Here is a 25,297-nt window from a genome sequence, read left to right as displayed (position 1 = left end):
AACGGAGTAACTTGCTTCAACTATAGATTATATATTTAATAAGATTTCAACCTGTTTAATATACTGTCTACGACTGTAGCTCGCTGTTTGGACTGCTGTGCTCATTTTTAATTGCCAGGGTGTAACATATTTCCCCTTTAACTCTTGGCTAATGCAAAATTGAGCAAAGAGTGGAATATGGGAGGAGCTGAGGCCAGGCAAATGAGGTGATTATCTAGCAGCTGTCCACCTGTAACTCACAGCTTGCACACATTGAATTATGCAAACTTTAAACCTTAATATAACTTGCTTACTTAATTGTAATAAAAGTGGAAATCGGCTACAGAGACCAAAATTGTTTTTGCACTATGCTGTAAACATGTTTAATTCTGTTGTAAAGTTTAGCATTTTAATGTCTGTGTGTATATCACTTTGGCATTTTGGGTCAGTCACAGGTGGCCATTTGAGTAACTGCAGTTTTTGGCAGCTCCTTGTTGGCTACATTTTTCAGCAACAGAAGTTGCTGCTCTAGTTGCACTCTACATATATAGCACTGGACAAATTGTAGTCCATGACTTGGACTCTGCAGGGGACGTTAACATTATAACACAGGTACAAAACATCTGTCACCTTGTACTAGCCCGAGACCACCAATGTAAAACAACCATCAGTCCTCAAAGATAGCTAGACATTAATGATTTTTCACATCCTGAGACACGGGCAAAAGTGACTTCGAGTCCAATTCTTGACTCTTTGTAAATCACAAGGCCTGAGGCAGCCCTTGTTCTGATGTCTGCTCTCATTTGCCACGATGATACAGTCTCCCCTCTGCCACTGCGGTGCTTTTGTGGCCATATGGATTTTGTTTTTTTTCTCAGCATCCAATAAGTCGTTCTAATCCACTTAACTGTCAACCCTTAAAAAAAATTGACCTTCCTCTCGACCCCCCCAGGCTCTTTTCAGATCCGTTTAAAGCACTTTCCCTTAAACGATCCCTTGACTTAAATCTGTCACAGAAATGGCTTTCATCCTTGTGAACTGTCAGTCTGGTTAAGTCTTCCACAGTCGCTGGCCCTGGCTAAACTTCTGCAGTCAGTGGAAGTCCCATTAATATTCTAACCCTTCTCATGAGGGATTTTGAACCACAAAGAGTGGCAGCAGCTGAGAAAACTAGTCAATGAAATCATGAGTGCAGCTTGAGTTGAAATGAACATGATGACAGATGTGATGAGATTTAGCTCTTTTTCTCTGCTATCAGTCTCACAAATGTCATCCTAGGCTGGTTTGTGGGTCTGTTTTTCTCACTTTTTATCTTCATCCTCAAGGCTGTATGTCGTTTTTCTTTTTTACTGTTCCCTCTGCTCCTAGCCAGCTCCTTTATAAAGGTGTAATCGAGCAAAAAATCCCAGTGTGGCGTCTTTAGCCCGGCCACACAGCTACTATAGGGAATCTGAAGGGTGAGCACGAGTCAGCACAAGAAAATGGCAGAAAACTTTTTGAGCTCCGTATTTCAGTGGCTGTCTTAGAGTTGGGTGGCTGCACAGCCACTGTACCTAAATTAAACAGTGTGCCATCACATTTTCCAATTTCACACAGGAATGAGAGTGATGGCATCCATTTGGTGTCTGACCACCCAAATTTTTAGGTGTTTAAAACAAAGTACGTAGGAAATCGCTTATAGTGATCATGGGTACAGTGAAAAAACACTTAGATCAAAAAGCTTGGGACAGAATCATACCTATAAAAATAGCTTATAGTCCCCAAGTAGTCTGCTTACTGTGTTTACATTTTTGGTCTTTTTGTATATGACAACATATGTGGAAAAAAAATAAAACTACAGTAGGCTAATTCTATTTATTCTGACATTAACCCAGATACCTCGCACTAACTTTTCTGCTTCTGCTGCTGCTTCTGTTTGCCGCATGCACATTGAAATCATTATGGGAAAAAGAAAGTCATTTTCTCTCAGTGAAAAACGTAGTGCATTAGGTAGGAGATATACTTGCTGTATATCCACACATTTGCATTCGCCTTTAAGTAGCATCAGTTTCTGAGGACATGCACAACCATTGCTCCAAATAGACGGAGGATACAGCCATGATGCATAGGGAAGCGTCGGCACAGGTGTAGTTAAAAGCAAGTATATCTCTGGCCTTAGCCGCACAAAAAAATGCTTCCTGCCTGTAGAAAATAACTGTTTTGCCAAAACTGAGATCTGTCTGATTGGGGCTCGGCCATTTAGTTGTCACTCCTTTAAAGTATCAATCAGCTATCTCAGCTGATAGTGAGTTGTTACTAACAAGTTAAAATGAAAGCTGTTTGAATGTCATCTGACTGTTGGATGAGACAAAGCAGCCCCTCCTCCCTCTACCAGCAGCGCCCGCAGGCAGTGAATCACATCAAGGGAGGACAGGATTAAGATACTGACTGATATGTGCTCTTCATTCTTTCTAAAGTTCTTCTGTTATTATTATGATATCAGAAATATGATGTATTTTATTGGTTTGTTTATTAATTTTGTCTAGATTTCTTCCAGACTTTGCTGTGTAATCATTGCTGCTCTGGAAACAACATTTAGTTATATTTAAAAATTTAAATTCTAATCCTGTTATTAATAAAAAAGAACTCATTAGTGCTATTTTTAAAGTGGCAGCAGAATATAAAATACAAGTGGGCCTGCTCCAGACTATATGAATGTGAGTATTATAATGATTTACTAAATTCAAGTATTGGTAAAACATTATTTTCTGGGGCTTAAAATCCGTCCTGATGTTCTATTATATCTTTAATACTTTTGCCGATATGGTCATGAAGTTGGCATTAAATTTCATTCTAAGTGCTATTCAGAAGGTCTTAAAAAGTCCCTGGAGTCACTCTGATGATAAAACAAGTTTGTGTGTGAAGCAGCAGTGTTTTCAAAATGCATTCTGCAGAATCTGAATATCATTATGTTACTTTACACACAAGTTCAGATCTGATTGTTGCTCCTGAAGCTGCTGTAAATCTGCACTCACTCACATCATGTGTCAGCCAAATTGGCTTCAGCGCTTTTACAGGCTGTCAAGAGATCACCTCAGTGGAGTTTTGATATTCACTGCAACTATACTGTAAGAGGAAAATATATTCTGTATTTTCAACTACCTGTCTACAAGTTTTTTTGCACAGTTATTCTACTGAAGCATGTTTTGAAGCAGCTGATTTGGGCTGATATTAGAAAAAAGGGATAAGTTCCGAGTTCAGTGCTGGAAAAAGCAAACATACAACGATTCAAGGGGAAGCATTATACTAATTGGTTTCTCACTTTTCTTTCATACTCAATGTTAACACACTTTCGAGGCCAAATAAATAATTGCTTGAATTATTTCCAGTTGTGTTAAGATATTTGAACATACTGTACAACTTTCTGATTCAGAAATAATCCAGAGGATGCAGTTTTTTCCAATCACTGCTCTCAAACAACAACAATCATCCACAGTAGACTCTAAGTAAAGCTTGATAGTAGTTAAATATATTAATTGGTGTGGAAAATGCAGGTAAAATCTCACGATATTAGGTGCTTTGCTTCTTAATTGTCATTTTGTTTTTCTTCTGCTTCAGATCCGGCCGTATGTAGGCTGTCTGGTTCAGTACCTGCCCTTGCTCTGGAAGCAGTCTGAAGAACACAACATGCTTCGATGTGCCATACTCACTACACTCATTCACCTGGTGCAGGTATGGCGCATCATCAGCTTTCAGTGTTTGTGCATCATGTGAAACCACAGATCTGTGTTCATGCAGGGAAATGTCCTTGTCACCCAAGTGGTCGGCAGGTGTCAGCAAGTTTTTGTTTTTGCGGATGTGAATCATCATGTCAAACTGGCTGCGGTTATGCAGAGGGGGAGTTGTTTGGTTATTGACAGACCAGTTCTACATACGTCAAACTGTATCACCTACAGAAAGGAGGCAACAACGAACTTTCATATTGTGTTGATTGTAGAGGCCCCTGTGGACAAAAGCAGTAGTGTTTCATCAGTAATAACCACAAAATAAGTCGTCTAAAATAAAAGTTCATTTTAACTGGATAAGGTACTACTGACTTTAACTTTGGCTGAGAAAATGTAAACACAAGCTTGTTTCATCTGATTTCACAGAGATACAGCCCAGTGACAGGAGTAAGAGCAAGACACTATTCAGAAACGGCAGATCTTCTTGCAGATGGTCATGTTTGCTCATGTGGATTATATAGAGGCATCGCTGTTAAATCGAGACTGTTTCATAACCAGTCAAAAACTCCTTGTAGTGGTTTCAAATGATGGAACAAAATTAAAAATCAAATTAAACATCATAGTGTCACAAATGAACCCCAGTAAATATCAGCTACTCATATTGAAATGCCATTAAGATCTAAAAAACCAAGTGGATAAATTTGTGAATTAGTTTATCATTAATTTCCCCCCTAATCATCTGTGAAGGCTACACAATGTCAGGCTTTAACTGATTAGACTAGAAAACGGCACTGTTGAGCAGCTCAGGCTTAAATGTTTGTCTGTGTCAGACTTTTCACACAGTTGCTTCCAGAAAAAAAAAAAACTATTAAGGGACTGACACTGAGGTTTAGCTTAACTAATGGTTCTGTGGGTTACATAGTTCCTTTCATTTTAAGTTTATGTGTATTGTCCACTGTGAGTGGAATTACCAGGTTCTGCGGTGTGACAGGTGGCAATTTTCAGTGGATCTGGCAATAAGTGTGGTTTTACTTTCCTGGCCTGATGTTGCTGAGGCTGAGTTCCAAAATGTCTGCTAGGGAGACCTCGGTCAGACCTGGTTTTTTTTGTTTGTCTTTTTTCCTTGCCCTCATCTGCCAGAAATTGTCATTTTGTTGGATAAGGCAACATGGAGAGAGGCTCTGTCTGTCTTTCCTACTTATTCTCACTTGAGATTCAATTGCTCACATAATTACACATGATTTAAACCAGAAATTAAAATGTATGTTAAAATAACACCTCATTGTTGTTGTCCTGCTTTGTCAGGTTTTGTTATGTTTGTAGGGTGACGTATGATATTTTATTTTCAGTCATTTTCCTAAATATCAATCAGGATTATCATGAACTCAAGTTAAGAAGAAAATAGCCTGAGACAGAAGCGCCATTCGCCCACAGCATTGAAACAGCGTGTCTCAGCCCGCAGAAAGATTTGGACCCCTACGTGGCTGCTGCTGCATTAATTCACAGTGGGAGATGAAACGCTCAGTGATACAGACACACTCCCTATGTGAGAATAACACAAGTATGCATCTGGCAAACTGTGGGAGGCACTGAAGGTGCACAGCTGAAGGGCTTGGATTAGCAAATCGTTTAATCGCATACTAATTTAATATATTACACACACACACACACACACACACAGTATGTACACAATACAATGCTGACATTAAAAGCAGCTCAGATCATACTGAATGTAGATGGATGTAGAGTTTGTGTCTCATAATAAAGAACAATATATCTTTAAGTGGGAAAAAAAAAGGTCTGGTCAGCTGCTTCACATGAGCGTTAATTGACAAGGATTGATCAGTTATTACCTATAAATAATGCAGATTGGAGTGGGCAGCAGAGGAAAGAGGCAGAATTTTGTATCATCTTGAAAGCAACAACCAGAACCTCCAACGTATCAGCACTGAGCTGTAAGAAATGTTCTACCATCCAGTCCCGAATGGGTTTAAGAAAGTCTGGGGGGCTAGAAAACCTGAAAGCATCACTAAAAGCTTCTGAATTGACTGGAACCATCGGCCCATGGGAGTTAGAATATGGTTACTTCCAGTGTAAACTACCATTTTGAATTTTGAAAATGTCAGAAATGAATTCAAGCATCCTCAACTCCCCGAACACATCAGTATTGTCCAAATTAGCCAATCAGGTGCTGAAATGTTGTTCATATTGGTGAATATGCTAATTTTGCCAATTTCCCAACAAGTTAGCATCCAGCACTTTCATAACTTAACATTCCTGACATAAAACTTTGAGGTAATCAACATTTCCGCTTTCACATTGCCAGAAAGTAGACTGTTTGTGGTGTGTTTTAAAAATAGTTTTGGTTTCAAAGTCTTTTTTTTTAAATCTGTATTTCCAGTGGCGCTGTCCTTGAGCCGTGGGCCTCCATGAGTTTAAAGCCACGTGATGCTGTGCAGGTCAAGATGACACTGCTGCTCAGCTGCTTATTCTCCTCCCCCCTCTTAGAGCAAAGGCACATACTTACTTCCAGTGCATTTACGTGTTCAACAAATGGCTTTCTGCTTTACAGGAAGTCCTCCCAAAGGAAAATTCCATTATGTTCTGCTCACCCCCATTTCAGCTGATTGAAATGTGCATGACCACTACATGGACTTGGAGTTAGATCGTGCAGTTTTATCTGAGCCTTTTTTTTTTTTCAATTAGTTGAAGTGAAAACGCTGTTTAAAAAGAGCCATACAAATAAAAAACGCTTGTACCTTAAGGCATGTGTTTTGGAGCCACGTACGTTATTTGAGTACAAAAAGCCATTATGTACTAGACCTCTTTGTTATTGAATGTAGAAACCACATGCTGGCTCGGCTACATGCATTTTATCTATTGTAAGAACAAGGTAAGCTCTTGTACCAGTAGTAGAGTATAAGGACAGCATGCTCTGACAAAGGAATATGTTCCTGAGAAGGGTGAATCAGAGCAGTTGTATAATTAATTCTTCTGCAAATATCGTTCTCCATTCTTCCCAGATAGTCTGCGAGGAACACCCATTAAGCTAAAGCACATAATGCACAGTTCATAAAGTCCTCTGTTTGTATTTATTGTCAGGTTTTCCTAATTCTGCATTGACTTTCTGTATTCTCACAGGGCTTGGGGGCAGAAAGTAAGAATCTGTACCCTTTCCTTCTTCCGGTCATCCAGCTGAGTACGGATGTTTCCCAGCCACCGCATGTGTATTTGCTGGAAGACGGACTGGAACTTTGGTATGGACACACACATTCCACATTCATATATAGACCCTTTTTGGGCCAGTGTCGTAGAAATGGCTCTAAAAGTTTTATCGTATACTGGCTGCCACTGCCAGTCAAAAAAAGAAAAGAGGACCGCTATGGTTAAACATAATAAGACAAAAGCTGGGAAATGTGTGTGAGCGGTGATAAAATAAACAAAATGAACTCATAAAGTGTCAAGAAAAGACATATTCTCACGCCTACATTTGAGGACAAAATTATTAGCCCCCCCTATGAAATTGAAAGTTTTTTTCAAAATTTCCCGCTTTTTTAACAGAGCAAGGAATTTTCAACATAGCATTTCTAAACATACTAGTTTTCTTTAGAAAGCATAAAATATTTTTATTTAGCTAAGATCCTAAGCTAATGTTTACCAGCAGAAAATCTATACCACACATTTATAAGCTATAGACATAACTCTCCACAGCAGACATTTATGGAGCAGTTGGTGATCTCATTTCCTCCCTTGCACTTCAGAACACACTCACGTACACACCTCCACATCCATACTTTGACTATAGCTGTCTTTATCTCTCTTTTCCCCTTTTCTCTGCCGCTCACTTCACTCATGAGTCTCTTTTAGTTCTATTAGTCATCAGCCTCATTTGTGACTCAGGATGAGTACTTATATGGGAACCAAATGCAAACACTTTATAGATAAGTAGCGGTAAATGGGCGCACCGTGACATCTTGTTTTAATTCGCTTTTTCACAGACAACCACTAGGTGGGTGATGAAGTTGTTGATCGTTGATGTGTCTCACAATCTCCCCTTCATGTTGTTGTTTTGGGCACCTGCCACTTTAAAGCCATCTCAAAAATCTGCTGCAAAACAGTGCACCTGCTTTTCAAATGCATTACATCCACAAAAGGTTTGGTTCGGTAGGAGAGAATTTGCCAGGTTACCTTTTGTTCCTCTCCCATTATCTCTTTGCTTTTTAACTCCCTCCTTAATCTCTTTTTTTCCTCTGTCTGTGGAGAGCTGCAGTGTTCAGGACGCTGTGTAGTGTAAAGCCACAGTCCTATGTCTCTGTCCTGTCTTTTTTATTCTGCCTGATAAACAGCCATGCCCTAAATATTTGTTTGCTGTGTTTTCAATGTCATTTTCTGTTGCTTTTATCTTTTATCAGCTGCTTTTCCTCTCTCTGTGTCCCTCTCCGTATCGGTCTGTCTGGCTTTTTTTTTTCTATTAGTTTGTGGTGCACAGATCCAATCAGTCATTCAGGTCTCATCTTCTTGAGTAGTTCTAGATGAAATCCACCAACCTTTGTCTGAGGAGTTTGATTACTGAGTGTTTCCTAACATTAACTGTAACATCTCAGAAAGGTTTCCAGTTTACAGACACACTTAAAGTAGCTTAGAGCATGCCAGTAGATCTTATTGATTAAATTACTTTGACAGTCCACTGTCATATGAGTAGAAATGAGGAGAAAGGCCTGGCAAATTCATGCCATCATATTTTGACATGCAGATTTATGTAACATGTTCTTTTTATCAGATTTTTCCAAACCACTGACATTGCGTTCCTCTGCCTCCTCCTTCCTCCCCTTTTTTTCTTTTACACCCACTTCACCATGTCTAATTTTTTCTGTCTTTTTGATGCCCATGTTCTCGTCTTCTTTCTGTCTCTGTAATTTGTGCCGCTGTATTTCTCTTACCATTTTATTTTGCCACCTCTAATCTTTATCTTATGCTCTCCTTTCTCCCAACTTCCCTATTTTCTGTTTTTCTTTCTACTTTTCCTTCTTCATGCTCTCCTCCTTCTGTTCCTCTCATCCTGCAGGTTGGTGACTTTGGAGAACAGCCCAGCCATCACCCCGGAGCTGCTCAGAATTTTCCAGAACATGACGGCGTTGTTGGGTGAGCACACATGAGATTTCTTTGTTTGCTTGTCTGTCTGGCTGTGTGTGTGTGTGTGTATTTGTACTTGTGTGTGAGTTGTTTTTTTCCCCCACTCGAGTAACTTTACAGAGTTTTGCATTACCATATAAATTGAATTAGTGGTAGGAAAGGACGGTATCACAATAACATAAAGAACAAGACTACAATGATGCATTTTGGATGGTGTGATTAGGTCAAATGATGGCCTCTTGTGTGGTGTTTGATTGTACAGTTGTGAAGAAAGGCTGAAAACATTTCACATCAAAACAGTCTGAGGTGAAAAAAAGGCTGCACAATCTGAAAGAACAAACCGGCAGTATATGATCAAACACTCAAATCAGAGAAACAGAGAATGAAAAAAGAAAGTTGATGCAATCCATGGACACAGATTTAATTTTCATAGTTTTTTTTTTTTTCACTTTGGGCTCTTGTAGCTTGTAAAGATCACAGTTGTGGCTTTGCAGTAGCCTCGAGGCATCAGGGCCACTACTCTAAGTCTGTAGGCAGCTGTGAGTGGTGGCAGATTGAATGGAACTGGCTGGATGATTTATCACAGGCCTGGAGCGTTGGGACACTTGCCGGAGTGTGTAGAGGTGTATGTATGTGCGTGTGTGCGTGTGTGTGTGTGTGGCCTTCGGTGTGATGAGAAACAGTATTGATTTGGTGCTTCTGCACATAATGAGTGAGTCAGACTAATATGAACAGTAGTGTAGCCTGATTGGCTTACTGGAGCATTTGATCACTTATAGTGTGGATAGGGAATCCATGAGACACAGAAGAGCAAAGGACTCAGGAAGACGGTCACGGATGGATGAAATGCAGGAGGAAGAATTTAAAGAGGATCAAGCAAAGGGCTGAGATCTGTGAAACATAACAAGGAGGTGGTAGATGAAAGTGAATGATTCTAAGAAGCGATGGCAGGAGAATTAGTGAAGAGGTGACGTATTGGGGGTGTGATCTGAGAAGCTTGGACATGGATGGATGAAAAGATGAGAGAGGGTCTTTTTACTTGTAGCTCGTGTTTAAATAGAAAAGGTAAACCAAGTCAATAAACAGGTTTTTACAAAGCAGCACAGCCAGTCATGTTAAATTTTAGAGAGGTCACAGACAATTACACAGAGACCACTGGAAGGTGATAAAAAACAACTCCTGCAGCCAAGATGTCACTGCACAAAGGCATACAAAAGCCCCGCACTGACAAAAAATACTGGGCTTTTTAAATTTAATTTAAAGGGAGCAATACGTACTACTCATGCCCAAAAATGAGTACCACAGTTCAGATTGGAAGTTGGAGCCATAGAGGTTGAAATCCTATTTAATACAATATATGGTGGATGCAAAGTTATTTTTCCTGCCATCTCTTCCCTAGATTCATGGACACTAAGGCAGGCTGCAGGAATGTTGCAGGAATGCAAGATGAGTTTAATATTGTATTTTGATAATACAAATCAGCTGTTTATAACTGTCAATTCGAGGGTTAAGGGCTGTGGTCCTCTCCCTACAGTTGAAAATATTATCGACCATAAGCAATACAGAATTGATTATCCCCAGTTGTCAGAACAGCTCACACCAAATTCAAACTTCCTAGCAGTTAGTGATTTATGCTATGCTAGCTTTTGGCTACCAAGCATATATAAATCACCTGGTCTCCACTGCAATGAAGGGCTATAAATATTTCACAATAAACTGGGCGACAGCCCTGTGACACTGCTGTTTTTGCCTGTGTCATTTTCTCTCATCTAGCGATGGACAATGGTTTGGACTTGAGTGTCTGACTTCTGCTGTTCACTGATAAAGCTGTGGCTGCTGCCTGTAGGGCAGGTGATGGCAAACAGCAAGTTCAATGGCTTGACAAGTTCAAGAAAGTCAGATTTTTAGTGTGGTTAATTCCTTTTGCCAAAGCAGTCAAACACACTGCACTGCTTCAGACTGTAGTGCTGTATGTGTACTTGTTTCATGAGGTTGCTGGTGTTCCCCCTTTACAGGCTTGATTTAGTAAAGTGAGTTCACACTCTTGAACGTTTAGCCCTGCCAGCCTTGAGCTCATCAATATTTCGGAACTGACCAATCAGGAACCGGTACCAGCTCTCGATACCCATCACTACTAATAAGACTTATTTATACACTGTGACAGCAGGACTGAGAGAACGTCAGTCCTCATTAGTTCAGTGTGATTGATGAAGAGCTGTCAAGTAATTAGTGCCCAGTGATCAGCTGCCATATCACTGCTGTAAGTGGTTGGTTTAATGATGGATCAAAGGAGGTGGAGAAGGAATGTAAAATTGGAAAGAAGGCATAATAAGATGGAGGAACAGAGAAAATGGACAGTTGGATGGATGGAAATGAGGCAACATGTGGGCTTAGAGGTTGACAGATGGAGGTGGAAGCACAGACTTCAGAATGGAAGAATGTATAGAAAAAATGAGTTCAGCTGAAGATTTGTCTGTACCGTTTATCTCAAATCTACCTGATATGTAATAGCTAGGTATAAGCAAGCAAAGCAAGCAAAATGTGCCAAATTTGATGCGTCCAGCTTCTCAAAAGGAAGAACTGACTGCTTTTCCTTGTCTTATATTATAGTAATTTGGATTGGATTGAGTTGTTGATTTTTCAGAATGAAACATCACTTAAAAAAAATGTATTGCAGGTTTTCACATTAAAATTTTTGCATCAAAGGATACAGAAAGGGTGAGGGGTTCCTGCTGTTCTCTGCTAATCTTACTGTTCCACTCCATCTATTTCCCTCATCCATTTACTCCCATTTCTCTTCTATGTTTCTCAAATTATTACTTAGATTCTGTGAAAGTTTTCACTGACATTTGCAAGCATCTTTGACTATTTTCTGATGTTTTACAGACCAAACAACTTGTAGATGTTAAAAGTTTATTATTTTTGTACTGTAATATATGCATTTGTTGGACCTTTGAGGACATGTATTTTCTCTATGATCCAGCCACAGCCTAATGTGGTAAAACTAACAGACAGCTGTCTTTCCTCGCTCCTGGCAAAGGAGAAAAAACATTGATTTTCCTGTAGGTGATATCCTGTTGTGCCCACATCCATTGTGGTCTACATAACATAATGGAAAATATGGTCGTTTTGTGACCCAATTTTGCTTACTATTACCATTTTCTGACTTGGCACAATTCTCTCCCTTTTCAGTATTTGAGAGATGAGTGCTGCTTTTCTTTGGCTATGACAGACACATTGAAGCAAAGAAAAGGAAAAAGCTTTTACACTGCTGCAGGTACAAGCTAACAGCATTCCATTAGTAAAGTTAAAAAAAAAAACACACACACACAATGATGGTAGCAGAATGTCACCAAAATGCATGGTGGAGGTATTTTGTCCCCTTCCCCACCTTTAGTACATTCATGAGAAAAATGTAAAGTCCATTTAAGCAATTTTCGCTGCAGCATATTCTAGTGCTTGATAATCTTGATAATCATTTCTCTACATGTTGAAGCGGAGTGCATGAGGCTCTAAGAAGAGCGACACAGTTTGTAGCGTAGTCTTTCAGTAACCTAAAACACAAGAGCTAACATGTGAAGGATGGATCATTGTCTTTATCTACTCGAGCGATGGTTGGTCGGGCTGGGTCTCATGGTCTGCTGCACTTAATCTAATCCCTACACTTTGTTTCCCAAAATGAATGAGTGTGTTACTGTTGTCTATTGTATACATACGTCATATTTCACCTATGTGACAATTGCTGGGATTAGACAGTCTTTTTGCATTGACAGTATGGTATGTATGTAGCCATTAAGTACCTTTATGATTTAAGAACCTTTTACAGGGTTCTTGTTTTAAAATGTGTCTGTTGCAAACAGTAAAAGTCCACCGACTTCTCAGCTGACTTAAGGAGTTTAAGCATAAGTATTAGCCTATGTTAGCTAGCCACACTAATTAAATCTGCTAGCAGGAGTCATCATTTTAGCTGAGAAAATCCACAGTCGGCAGCTATAAATAAGAAGCTGCATTTGTTTTCTTCTCTCTGGAATCAAAGAGCGAGTTGTCTGTTGTCCAATTATCCTGCAATAGTAGTTTCATTGTTTTTTTCATTCTATTTCAGCTACTAAGACATCCTTTTTCCCTAAAACATTGAATTTAAAAGTTTATCCTTGGTCTTCCAAGTAGCAGTTGAAAAGATAAGCTTTTGGAGCTTTTGATCATATCAGGAATGACCTTGGGACTAATCTGAGATTTTCTTAATTGACGAATGATCTTCGAACCTCAGGGAATCAGAATTCAGACCATCTTTTATCTGCGGTTCTGTGTCACATATCTGTTCTCCACATTGGTAATATCTGTAGTAACTCCTGTAACAGTTAGATTTGAATGAACCCAAACCCTCTGAGAAACTCTTCTGTGCTTTTGTTTTTCATGTCATTAATAGTTTCTTTATCTTCCTCTTATTATCCCTCATTTTAACATAAATCTTTGCCATCAATAAATTTTTTTTTCTTTGGTGTCACATCCACTTGTTGGCACTTAGTACTCTCTCCGCCCCTCGTTCCCTCTTCCTGTGTTTCTGTCTCTCATTTTATTGTGAAAAACACCTTTTTCTTGAGGCTTCATTTGCACATTTAAAGCACATTAATTGCATTGAATGTAATTAGGTTGTCAATGCAAGCGTTGGAGGGAAAATCCAAAGCTGCTGTGATGAAAGATGATAGCTCAGAGGTATGGTCGCAGATCAGAACAAATTAGCACACGGCTTTAAAAACGTTTGCCCTTTTAACACTGCGAGCACGAAAATAAGTGGAGGAACGTTTCACATTCAACACTCATGCATTTATTTGCATAAATTGAGAACAAATTTCATAGAGTAAATTAATTTGGCTTTTGTCTTTTTTGTCAAACTTTGGTCAGTCATCATCTTTGGCTGGTTTTCACCTGAACATCGGGCGGTTCATTTATTTAGCCCGTGGAGAGTAGTGGAGGGATGTGGGCCATTGAGAGAGTCTGGCTCAGTATGGTGTCACAGCTTGCCAGGTGTGTGGCCTGGCCTTCCTGATAAAGAGCCCCGCTCCATCACTGCTAAACTGGAGCAGCAAATTCCCTAATTAGAATGTCAAGAGCCTCGCCTTGGCTAAATTGTTAGACTAGCACTACACTCTGTATCACTGCCACCACGCTCTGAACCAGGACACATTTCAGGTGAGTGTGGTGCACTGACTAGTGATGATGGAGAGGAAGCAAGAAAGTTTTTCTCCATGTTGTCCTCATACCGATTAGTGTGAGCAAGTGATAGAAGGAAAGTATCCATTAATTTCCCTGCTGTTTTATATTATTTTGCTGTTTTTTTCTCCATGTTGAGAAACACGTCTTGCAGTTTCACTGTAAGAGTCTGCTGGTGAAAGGGGGGCATTAATGACTGCTGAACTGCTAGAGGGTTTCAATCTGAAACAGATGGAGGAAATGTTGAGTTTGCTTTAAAAGCAAAAAACAGCAGCAACAAGAAGTTAACACAACAGAAAAACATCAGACAAGACAGGGTTCTTATTAAACTTTGATAAGGTATTGTTTTAAAAACATGGTAGATGAGGAATAAAGATCTGTCTATTAATAGCCTTTATCCTTCGTTATTGTCTGGTCTTGATTTTTTAATGGTATTGCCCATTCAGTTTCAGAAAAATGGTAAAAATGCCCTTCACAATTTTCAGAAAAGTCACAATGATGCTTCAAATTAGAGCTCTGCACGGAAAAAAAATACCAGCCCCAGCCTGACACGGTCTGCAATATTTCAGCTCCAGCCCGAGGCTGATGCTAGTGTCACTTTAAGCTCCCTCTAATATGTGCAGAAACACACACACCTGCTTCTAATTGGTAAACTTAACAATCACTGACAATTTTGATCTCAGAGTGAAGCAAAAGCTTAAGAGGCAGTAGCAAATTTAGCCAAGCTATGTGATCCAGCAGCAAATAAGTAAATGAAGATTTACACCTACCTTTCTTTTCACTGCAAATGACCCTCATTGTCTGCACTGGTAATCAAACCAAAACTTTTCCAAGTTTCCAAAATAGAAACTTTCTTGCTCCATCTTTTACCTGATGCATGTGACAGTAACCGTCATGTGTAATGGATGTGAATAAAGTATAAAGTTTAAAGTATAATTGAAAGAACAATATTACATACATTGTTGGCACAGTGAAAGTTAAATGAGCCTGAATGTGACCTGGGCCAGTCAATTTAAAAAGACCTCTTCATATAGCTTATTTTGTCTGACCAGCAGTCCAAACCAGTAAATGTTTGGGCCTTTTGCATGACTGAAATGACTTATTGAGTCTCAAAAGTTGGTGATTAATGTTTGACCATTTGTTTCTGTAGTATAGCAATAGCTCTACATTTTAAGATGAATGAATGAGAACCAAATATTGCAACTTGACATTGCTGACATGGCTTTAAAGTAATACCAGAACAAAAGTGGACAGTGTGAAACATTGCTTAATGGACATCTCATCAGTTAGTAATTACTGCTACAGCCAGAGACATGTCCGACTATTCCCACAAAGATCAATGATGCTGTATTGAAACAGGTTTTAGCCTCATCTTTTGCCTGTGAACGCTCTGATAAGTAATCACTAACATCCCTCAGAATGTTTCTCTGCCCAGCTAATGTGCTCCATGAATCAATCCGGACCCCCCCATCACAAGACAACCTTTTTATTACAGACTTCTCAACTACGAGTAAGGACTCTGATTACAGCTATCACAGCAGTTGGCCATATTTGGCCACATTAATGCAGGGGTGGGAGAAATTTGAATGGCTTAAATCATATGTCTGTACCCGTTTATTGTAACTCTGTATATTATACTTTTTTCTTTGTGGTCAAAAGTTAAGAATTATGTTCCCAGTTCAACCTTGAGCTGCCATTGCAAAGTGAGATTTGACATTTTTCCTGGGCACAGAGCTGTGAGGTTTCTGCTTTCTAATCATTGCTGTCATCTCATACATGGGGGTCTCCCCATAAAGTTGATTTTTGCCACTTCATTGAATCCCCTTGCTGAGCTTTTCTCGCTTCTCTCATGCATGATTACTCGTCCATGACTTTTCAAAGGCTTAGTCACTCGAGCACCAAAGGGGGTTGGCTTCTCATCTCGAAGCTGTAGCTGAGGCTCCTGTTGGCCATGTTGTTTTTCATGTTTTTGCCGTGAATCCTTTGTGTACAGTAAAACCTGGCAAGCTAAGCTGTCTCTGTAGAGCTCCCGGAGTACTTTTATATTTTTTAAAAAGTCTTAGAGGAGTTTAGCTCTAATAAGTATGCAGGAAGCCATCATCAGCACCCCAGAGGTTGCCCTTTTTAGGTTCATTTTTCAGGAGTTAAATTAAAAACAAATAAACAATATAAACGAGAAAAGCCGGTTTTCAGTTTCATTTAATGCATTTATGTGTTTTATGGTTGTTAAACCTTCAACCTCAGAGCTTCATGCAGCTTAAACTATTTGCAGCTGGCTGGCTTGAATGTTCCCAACAAACACTGGCTGTCATTGTAGCATCTGTGCCAATTTTGGCACCACTGTTTTGGTATCTGCTAAGTTTTCTCCCTTGGCAAGCAGTGTCAACCGCATCACATACTGTAGAGCAAAAATTGGGTTGGGAGATGACCAACATTTTAGCAGTGTCCCCAACAACCATTAGCAGCACATCAGAGGCCGTTATCACAGTCAGATGTGAGGCTCATTTTCCTGTTAATGTTGATAACCGAAGTGGATTGTGCAGCATATGCCCCGGGCTATGAAGGATGTACTGACTAGAGCTTAATCAGTGCTTTAGCAGCTGTTTTTGTGACTATTTGATATAAGTGAATGATGGTGTGTGTGTTTTGAGGGGGTGGTTGTGTCCTCACTTGCTGTGTCTTTGTGAAAATTTAATTGCTTTTATAGTATTGATTTGGCACAACTGCTTATTCTGTTTTTGAGTAATTTTCACAAGGAGTTTCTAATATTTTGTTCATGGCCATTTACATGCACGGGAGAACAAAATATTGAAATACTTTTCAATATAATTAAATCCTCCAAATCCAACGAAAGCCTCAAAAATGACCACACTCCAATTAACACCTCTTTAACGGTCTCAATAAAAATTGAGCATAATTGAATCCATAACAAAAGGCAGAGTGCTTGTAATGGATTGCAATATATTGTACACCTTTTTACTTTTTGGACAATGGGTGTATATTTCAGGAAACGTGTTTTCTTTTGCCAAAATTAATTGGTAAAGAATTAGCAAGGAATTCAAAAACCGATTGGATTTTGACAGCTCTCGGGTCTAAATGTTTAACAAAATATAATTTTACAGTTTATTTAAATGGAAAGACCAGTCACAACACAGAGTTTAGTAGACATTGGAACAACAATGGTCGGACTTGTATCTATCAAGCGGTTGGTGCTGCTGTTGCTGCAAAAAAAGAAACAGAAATGCAGAAGTTGAGCAGCCTGGCACTACCAGACTAATTCACAAATGTGAATTCTGTCACAGCAAATGAAAACATGAGCTCGACAGATTCGTCTGGTTCCCAGGCTAGAAGTTGAGTTGAGTCGCAGTAAATCCACCCTCCCTATTGTCCCTGTCGTATTAGTGTCACACTGAAAAAGTGCAGGGACGCTGTGTGGAAATGGTAGTGAATTTACTTCCAATAACCAGATGCAGTGTTATTTTGTCAGGCTGTTTGTATTCATGCATGGACACTTGGGGAGCCTCGGGTTCATTTGCAATAGTGAGGGGAGGAGATGATGAAAGTCTTATCAAGTCCAGGCCTCTGTGCTCTGAGCTGCCTGACCTACCTCAAGCCCAGAATGAGAATTCAATTCATTTTTTTCTCTTTATAAGAATACTTGTACGTCTCCCTCCTCTTGTGTTGCTATTCATACAAAACCTCCTACAGAGGATATTGCTACAGTATGTGCACTGCTTATCAGCAAGGCAAGTAATGACAGTGGTTGTGACGGCAGCGTTGTTGAAGGCCAGAGATCGGAAAGCTGTCAGAAACATGTATTTACCTCCTTACTTGCCTTCAGAATAAAAGCAAGTAGAGAATGATTAAGTAGATTTGAGTGTAACCATGTTGTCTCACTCAAGATGTTATAAAATGGTTGACAGTATTTCCAGAGGCAAAAATTGGAAAACAATATGCTGTCAGAGCTGTTTGCATTATAGTAACACTGTTTTTCTGAAGGTTATATTTACATAAACAGAAATTACATGATTCACTTCTGTTTTAAATTGTCTGCCTGGGGTTTTTCCAATGAAGCTTTGTCCAAAGGTTGAACATTTTTTTCGCTATAGTTGTAGTATTATTCCCACTTAATTAACAGTTTTTAAATAAACTCTGCGGGTCTATTTATTGAGACGTCACATAGACAGAGGCAAATTATTTGCCTCGAGGCCTTGTTTAAATCTGGACAACTGTAGAGTGCACTGTGTTTCGCATGTAGGGGTAGGTACTGGAATTCAGTATTAAATAGCTGAATTATCTAAGACCAGAGTATTGATAAGCTCCAACGTTTAAGTTTTGATGTCATTTATTATATCATGGCTGCAGCGCCTCTCCTCTCTGTGTCAGTGCAGTTCCTCCATACACACACATACATACCTACACACAGAGTGAGGTCAGTGTGTTTCTCTTACCGTCTTTCTTCATCAGCAGGATGTTTTGTAAAGTCATCACAAAACCCAGCTTGCGTTTAGGGTTTCTTTTTCTACATATAAATTCACCCGTGATTCAGTTTTCACAGCAGCAGAGAAGATGCATGTGGAGGAGTCTTGTTGTTAATGATGGAATTCGTTAAAACTAACGTGATGGTGAATGACATCGACACCAACCAGTTGGACTTATAAGGTTAAATAACTGTATAAGGAAGCTTTTACTGTAAACAGGAGAGTGTGTTTCACTGTCAGAAACTGTCAGGCCTTCTCAGAGCAGAGCACACAGGTGAGGGAAGGGGAGGAGGGCAGATTGATCTTTAATCAATCACAGATGCTGTCATCCTGTCGGACTGATTAAAAAAATAAAAAGGGAACTCTGCACCTACGAAAGATCGCACGAGTTTGATTATTTTAATGTTGTAAATGAAGCATTCTGGTGACTGTTTTGCTTAAAAGAGTGTGTTACATCTTCTGTTCATGGTTTCTGCAGACACTAAAACCTTTACTTTTGTACTTCAGTAAAAAGTACAAAGCAAGGTGAAAGTAAAGTTACTTAACGTATTTACTTTTACTTTAACAATTTATAATTGTTCATTTAAGACACGTCTTATTTTCTCTTTTGTATATTACCATTGCTCTTAAATAAAGTAAAAGTAATGTAATAGAAAAAATTGCAGAACACAATATTTCTTATCCAATTACTTGATTAATTGCCAGAATAATCGATAGCTTACTCGATTACTAAAAGAATTGATAGCTGCAGCCCTAATTGTAAACCCTTCATGATACACTTGTATTTCTATTCTATTTCCAGTTATTTTTAAGCATTCTAGGAATTCTCATCATGTTTAACCTCTGACTGTAAAAGAAAGTGACAGTTTCTCAGTGTGTGAAATAAGGGTGATTGTGTGTGTATTGGTGATGTGTGTCTTGAGCCCCTTTAACACATGCACTGCTACTCGGCACTTATCTAGTCATTACCACGATCAGCTTAATGTGTGAATGCATACGTCCACAGTGGTTACGCCGTGGTGTGGAACTTTAATCAGGCCTGAAAAGCCCTAAGCCCAACAAAATTCTGTCCAAACCTGATCCAAACCTGTCTCTCATTAGCATATTTCAACCTGAAACCGATTACAGCCTGACATTTTTCTTAACAAGCTTCCCTGTATGTCCAAAACAGTAGGAGTTGGGAGTAACAGGGACGATACATGGGGGGAATTTGAACTGGCAACAAAAAATCTGGGGAGAAAAAAAAAACAAACTAATACTACTGCTACTGATAATAATAACAATAATAATAATGGTAATGATGATAATGATAACAAGAATAATTCAGCCCAAATCCAATGTAAGCCCATGAAACATATGAGAAATATGGCCCGACCCGACCCAAACCTGTCGGGTCCTGTGGCACAGATATCAAACTCTATGATGGTGTGATATTTGTTTGGGTCTGTACCGAGCAAACATGAATCAGTGTATATGTTGGGTGAAGAATAAAGGACTGTCCTACATATCCACTAAATTGTTGATCATCCTAATGAATAAGCAGAGAAAACAAATACAATTTTTTGGGGTTTTCCTCCATGGAATAAAGGTACTATGTTTCTCTGTTTAATTTTCCATGAAGTAATTACAGTAGACATGCCATTATAATTTACCATATTTAAGATGAAAGCCCTTAGCTGAATAAGTGCAGTAATAACCAGGCTGTCTCTAACCAATGATGCCTGAAATATCATTTGTAGAAGGAAGAAAATGAGGAAGAACTGAGAAAGGAGAGGAACGAAACAAAGTAAGAAAAAATTAAAGTAAAAAGCAAGTAGATCATGAAAAAATACAGGTGAAGAATCCAGTGTAATAGTACACAAAAGACTCTCAAAACTAGGGCAGCACTAGCCTGTAGCACATTTTGCCAACTGAAATAAACCAACCAACAAAAAACTAAGTTTATTTCACCAATTCTTACTACATCCCTAACAACCTTGAGGATTATTATTTTTATTATTTTTATCCTCATGGGAAATATCAAAGGCGATAGACACCCATTTTCTTCTCAAAGTTGCTGTAGCTGGTGCGGTGTAGTACAAATGCTCTTCTTTATGTACCAGAAACAGTCACTTTAAGTCTGAGGTTTTCTTTCTCCTGGGGCTCTTCATCCGAAGGTCACACTTAATTCAAGATTTACCTTTTTGTCGCATTTGTCAGTACAGGTTCATGTACAACCCTAATTCCAAAAAAAGTTGGGACACTATGTAAAACCTCTGTTTTCTGAGCATTTCATAACTTTTCCAGTCTTTTGTTGTCCCTGTCACAGCTTTTTTATAAACATGTTGCAGGCATCAAATTCAGAATGAGGGTATATTTACGAAAACAAAGTTTATCAGTTTGAACATAAAATATGTTGTCTTTGTATTGCAAACTTGTTTTTTATTTAGGTTTTTCAGCATCCCAACTCTTTTGGAAATGGGGTTATAGGGTCCCTGCTGCCTGAATTGCAGTGGTCTTCTGTCTGTGCTTGAGGTGCCGGCTTGTAGTTCACTCATAAACGCTCCTTTCCGTGTTTGTAGAGTCCCACCAGTCGCATCTCGGCTCATGGCAACGATACAAGATGCTGATAAGCTGTCGCTGGAGGGTTGCTGTGTGAGACTTGTTCAGGTATCTGCTACCAGCTGGAGGCCACCAGTAGTTTAAGGCCTCCTACTCATTCAGACTCTCAATTTGTTTCACTTACACAGTCTGGATCAGGGCAGATTTTCACCACAATATGAATGATCTTCTCAGATTACTCACGCTGGAGCCAGCTTCTTTGTGATATGAAGATGTGAGACTTGCCTTACCACTTCTTTCTTTGTAAATCAAACCTGAAAGCTTATTTTATTCTGTATATTTTATTATTTTCACTCTCCTCTGTTTGGCTTCAAGGATTTTGACTGAAATTAATAAAACAAGAAAAACACATGATGAAGAGCTGTGATCAAAGTGGTGAGCATTATACATAAATTATAGTACCTACTGCCCAGTTCATAATAGAATAGTGCACTATCTGCGTTGACTAAGTGCTTGTGTGTTTTCAGTGATTTCTTAGGTGTTGTTTGATGTATTATATTGTCATTTCTTATGGATGTGTTCCAGTGTGGATACATGTTTGCTTGCTGAAATACGCATGCATGTAGAATTTTTCTTTCTGCTGTAGTACTTAGCATTGTGAACAGGTACTGTGAGGCTAGTGAGAATTACTTTGAGCTGAAATTGATTTAATATTATATTTGATGATGAAAAGTGTCATTCTGCTGAAACCATTCACCGGTCTTATTTACCTTTAGGTCTCCTGAAGGGACAAAAATGAATACTGTAGGAAACAACAAAATGATTTCAGTCCCTGTTGAGTGAATTTGAATACATGGCCTAAATCATCTTTAGCACAGGAGAAAAATATTCATTGAGCCTGTGAATTTGTGATGTACGGACCACAGTTACAACCATGGGCACTGCGGTTAATCCGAAGATTGGGCAGGCCAGGTCATGAAAATTATTATTGTGGTTAACAGAGGATGGGTTGCAGAACGGAAATGCAGTGTGTCTCAGTAATAGAGGAGCTGTGTGCACATTTACACTCACTAGTGCAAATGATTTGATATAATTCTGTTTCTTCTGGAGAGTTTCCTCTGTCCTTTCAAGTTCATAACTACAATTTTTGGTTTTGCTGCTTAAATGTTACACACGCTTGCTGCACTGACATGACCGTGAGCATGGAAACAAAACTAAAAGCTTCTCTCACCAGTGGAAAGGTTCGTTAATGCTAAACTTTAGATATGGATACAGACTGGTAGAGGCGTGGTCGCGGGTATCTACATTGGAGAAAATAAGTCTGGGTCACTGACGGGTGGATGATTTATCTGTACCTGCAGATTTGGATGAACTCGGAGCCCATCTGCACATCACTACTTGGAATACATGAAAGGCCCACTGCAATACACAGGTTTCATCCTCCTGTCCTGTCCTCATGTCAGTTTGAGCCCCCCAGAGCACTCTTACAACAAGAAAAGTATCTACTTATATGCACAGTTGATCCAAAATGTTGATTTTTTTAAGTAGGATTTTGCCAAATAAACAGTGGCCTGCCATTCTGAACATATTTTCATCAGATTGGAGTCGACTCTTCCATACCAAAAAGATGTCTTTTCCTGCTCTGAGTGCAGTTTTTTACTCAATTTTTACAGTAAGCAAAGTCTCCTTAAAACGAGGCAGCTTGGTAGATGCCTCTGATAATATTAAGTAAGAAGGAAAATATGTAAATGCACTACAGCTGATGCTGATTATGCACCCTGTAAGTTTTTTTTATAAAAAGTTGCACTCAACTCACTCTTTGTTCACAGTTCTACCCCTTAATGGTCATTAGGAGACATTGCAGTGTCCGCAGACAAAACAAAAAACCATGATCATTCATTCACCTTCTCTGCAGCACTGCGGACCTGTCGTTGTTTCCTTGTCTGATGGCACTGCGTGTCCTTGTTCACCCACTGTTAAGCAATCTGTTACCTTTGCTTTATTCTTTAGAAAAATGGGCAGTCTGTCCTGACCACAGGAAGGCATTTGTTGTACTGGGGCTTTCATTTTTTTTTTTTTTTTACAGGTTCCTCATGATATTCTACGTCCCAGTACCCATGCTATAGTATAGTGCACAAAATGACAGTGAACACCGCAGAACAATTGCTTTACTCCACATATTTAATTGTCACCCTATGTTGTTTCTGCTAATTCTAATTGTTGCACACATCTTTGCAGCCAATATAGTTTTTAAAGCAATCATTTGTCTTCTGCGCTCATGTCTCTGCACGCTGCATTTGTTCCACGTCATGTTGCGTCATACTATGTTTGTAGCATTGAATATTAATGTAGGCTGAAATGCAGACTAAATAGGCCTCTGGAATACATTATGTACCTGCGCAGATAACAGATGGTAGCATACATTATCTTCATTACTTTACTCTGACTGGCAGTTGGCTAAAGAAAGCATATTGCATTCATCAACATCGATATCACCTGTATGAACCAGTGTGGTCAGACTGGACCTTCTCTATTACCACTCTCCACTGACTTCTAATCACCTCCCAAGCACACTTTGATTGAGGGCAGGCTGTGTTTAAAGAATTTTCATGAGGTTTTGATGCTTTATGAAATTGAGTTTCAGAAAGTTTGTTCTAAACTTGGGAAAGAGAGAATATGGTGAAAATAATATGTAGCTGTATCCCCCTAAGCTACTGCAAACATAAGCTTCTGTACTATAGAATAACCAGACAGTGCCATAGAGGAGCAATGCGTTAGACTGACAAAATAAATGCGCTGGGATTTTTAGGTGTCTGCATGTAGGATTTAATATAGAACATACTCATAGGCAGACCATCCAAGCGTGTGTTGGTCAATGAGCCGTGTTTGTCATCATTCTGTTTTTATTGCCTGAAATCTTCTCATTGTGTTTGCATTGCTGTATTTATTTCATCCTGGAGTAGGAATGAGAGGTTGGTTTACTGTTATTGATGTTTAAACAAGTAATGTAAAAGAACAACTGCCTCACTAGACTCAGAATAATGGAATCAGGAAAAGATGTGAGAAACCTACAGCCTCTAAGAAAAGCTGAGTGAATGAGAAAGGAATAAGAGGGAGAGAGCGAACAAGAAACTCACTTAACAGGCACGTAGGTAGCAAGAACACATTGACTTGATTTGTTTCTTTTTTCTTTTTTTTTTGAAATCCTATCTAAAGTTAGTTTTGGTTAACAACTTTTCTTTTTGGCCAACAATTCTGTGTAAACAACTAGTTTGTTACCTTGGTTGACTTTTAAGGATCATTGAGTAGGATTTTAGTAGCATCTAGTGGTGAGGTTGTGGATTGCAACCAGATGAATTTCGCTTGCCTCACCCTCCCCTTCCTACCATGTAGGAGAAACTCATAAAAAAATGTGAGTGGTCATCTCTACAACCACTGTGTGGTTTGTCTGGTTTGGAATACTGTAGAAACATGGTGGTGCAACATGGTGGTAGAAAGTGGCTCATGTCTTCTGTAAATTTAAACAACTTTTCTTAATTTTAGGTGATTATACACTCTTTGGGTAATTTGGTAGATCCTAGCCTCTTTAAAAAGCAAAGGTATTGCAAAAAGAGTTATTTTTAACAGCTCTTACGTCACTCGCATCAAAATGATGTTTTGTCTGTATTCATAAGCCTACATATCCACTATACCTGGCCCCTGTGTGCATGCACTGCTATCCTGGGCGTTAGAAATTAGCTTCCCTGTCAACTTGTATGAAGTAAACAACTATTCTAGGTGTTAGACTCAAATACACTGTCAGCCTGTATTACTTTCAAACTATTCATGCAGATGTCTTGGTGTATGTATAGACGCTGTGTGGATAGCTGTTTGAGGTTGTTTGTGTCAACATGCATGCATGGTATGTGTGTGAGTATCTTAATTCCGGTCTGTCCGAATTTCAGAGGAACTGTCTCTTCCTCACCTCTCACCTGTCTGTTTGTCTAATGAATAAGTCTTTATGTCTGTATGTATACTCCCAAGTGCCACGTAGAGGTTATTCTAAGTGTTAAGGTCTGTTACAGTGTCAGCTTACATTACTGTCACACCTATATCCTACTGTGTAAATGTTTGTTGTCATGACCCCTTTCTTTTTTTGTGGATGTACTTTGGATCCGTATCCTGTCATGTTGTTGCAAATAAATGTGGCTATAAATGTGGCTCACTTTGCAAAGCTGTCTTTTAGAGCAATGGGCCTGATATTACAGG

At 39.1% G+C, this 25,297-nt stretch overlaps 1 protein-coding gene across 1 annotated transcript in view; it reads left to right on the top strand.

Annotated features, from left to right (window-relative positions):
* Positions 1-25,297, top strand: part of ipo11 (importin 11) — a 154,182-nt gene that overhangs the window by 73,461 nt on the left and 55,424 nt on the right. The window contains exons 20-22 of the mRNA XM_084728700.1: positions 3,577-3,690; positions 6,825-6,940; positions 8,749-8,825. Of these exons, the coding sequence (XP_084584826.1) occupies positions 3,577-3,690; positions 6,825-6,940; positions 8,749-8,825 (307 nt within the window). The remainder of the gene's footprint in view (positions 1-3,576; positions 3,691-6,824; positions 6,941-8,748; positions 8,826-25,297) is intronic.

This window comes from Lutjanus erythropterus, chromosome 10, assembly GCF_056507025.1.
Source record: "Lutjanus erythropterus isolate fLutEry1 chromosome 10, fLutEry1.hap2, whole genome shotgun sequence".
NCBI lineage: Eukaryota > Metazoa > Chordata > Actinopteri > Lutjaniformes > Lutjanidae > Lutjanus > Lutjanus erythropterus.
Note: the sequence above shows the minus strand (reverse complement) of the source record. Positions and strands in the feature narration are given on the sequence as shown.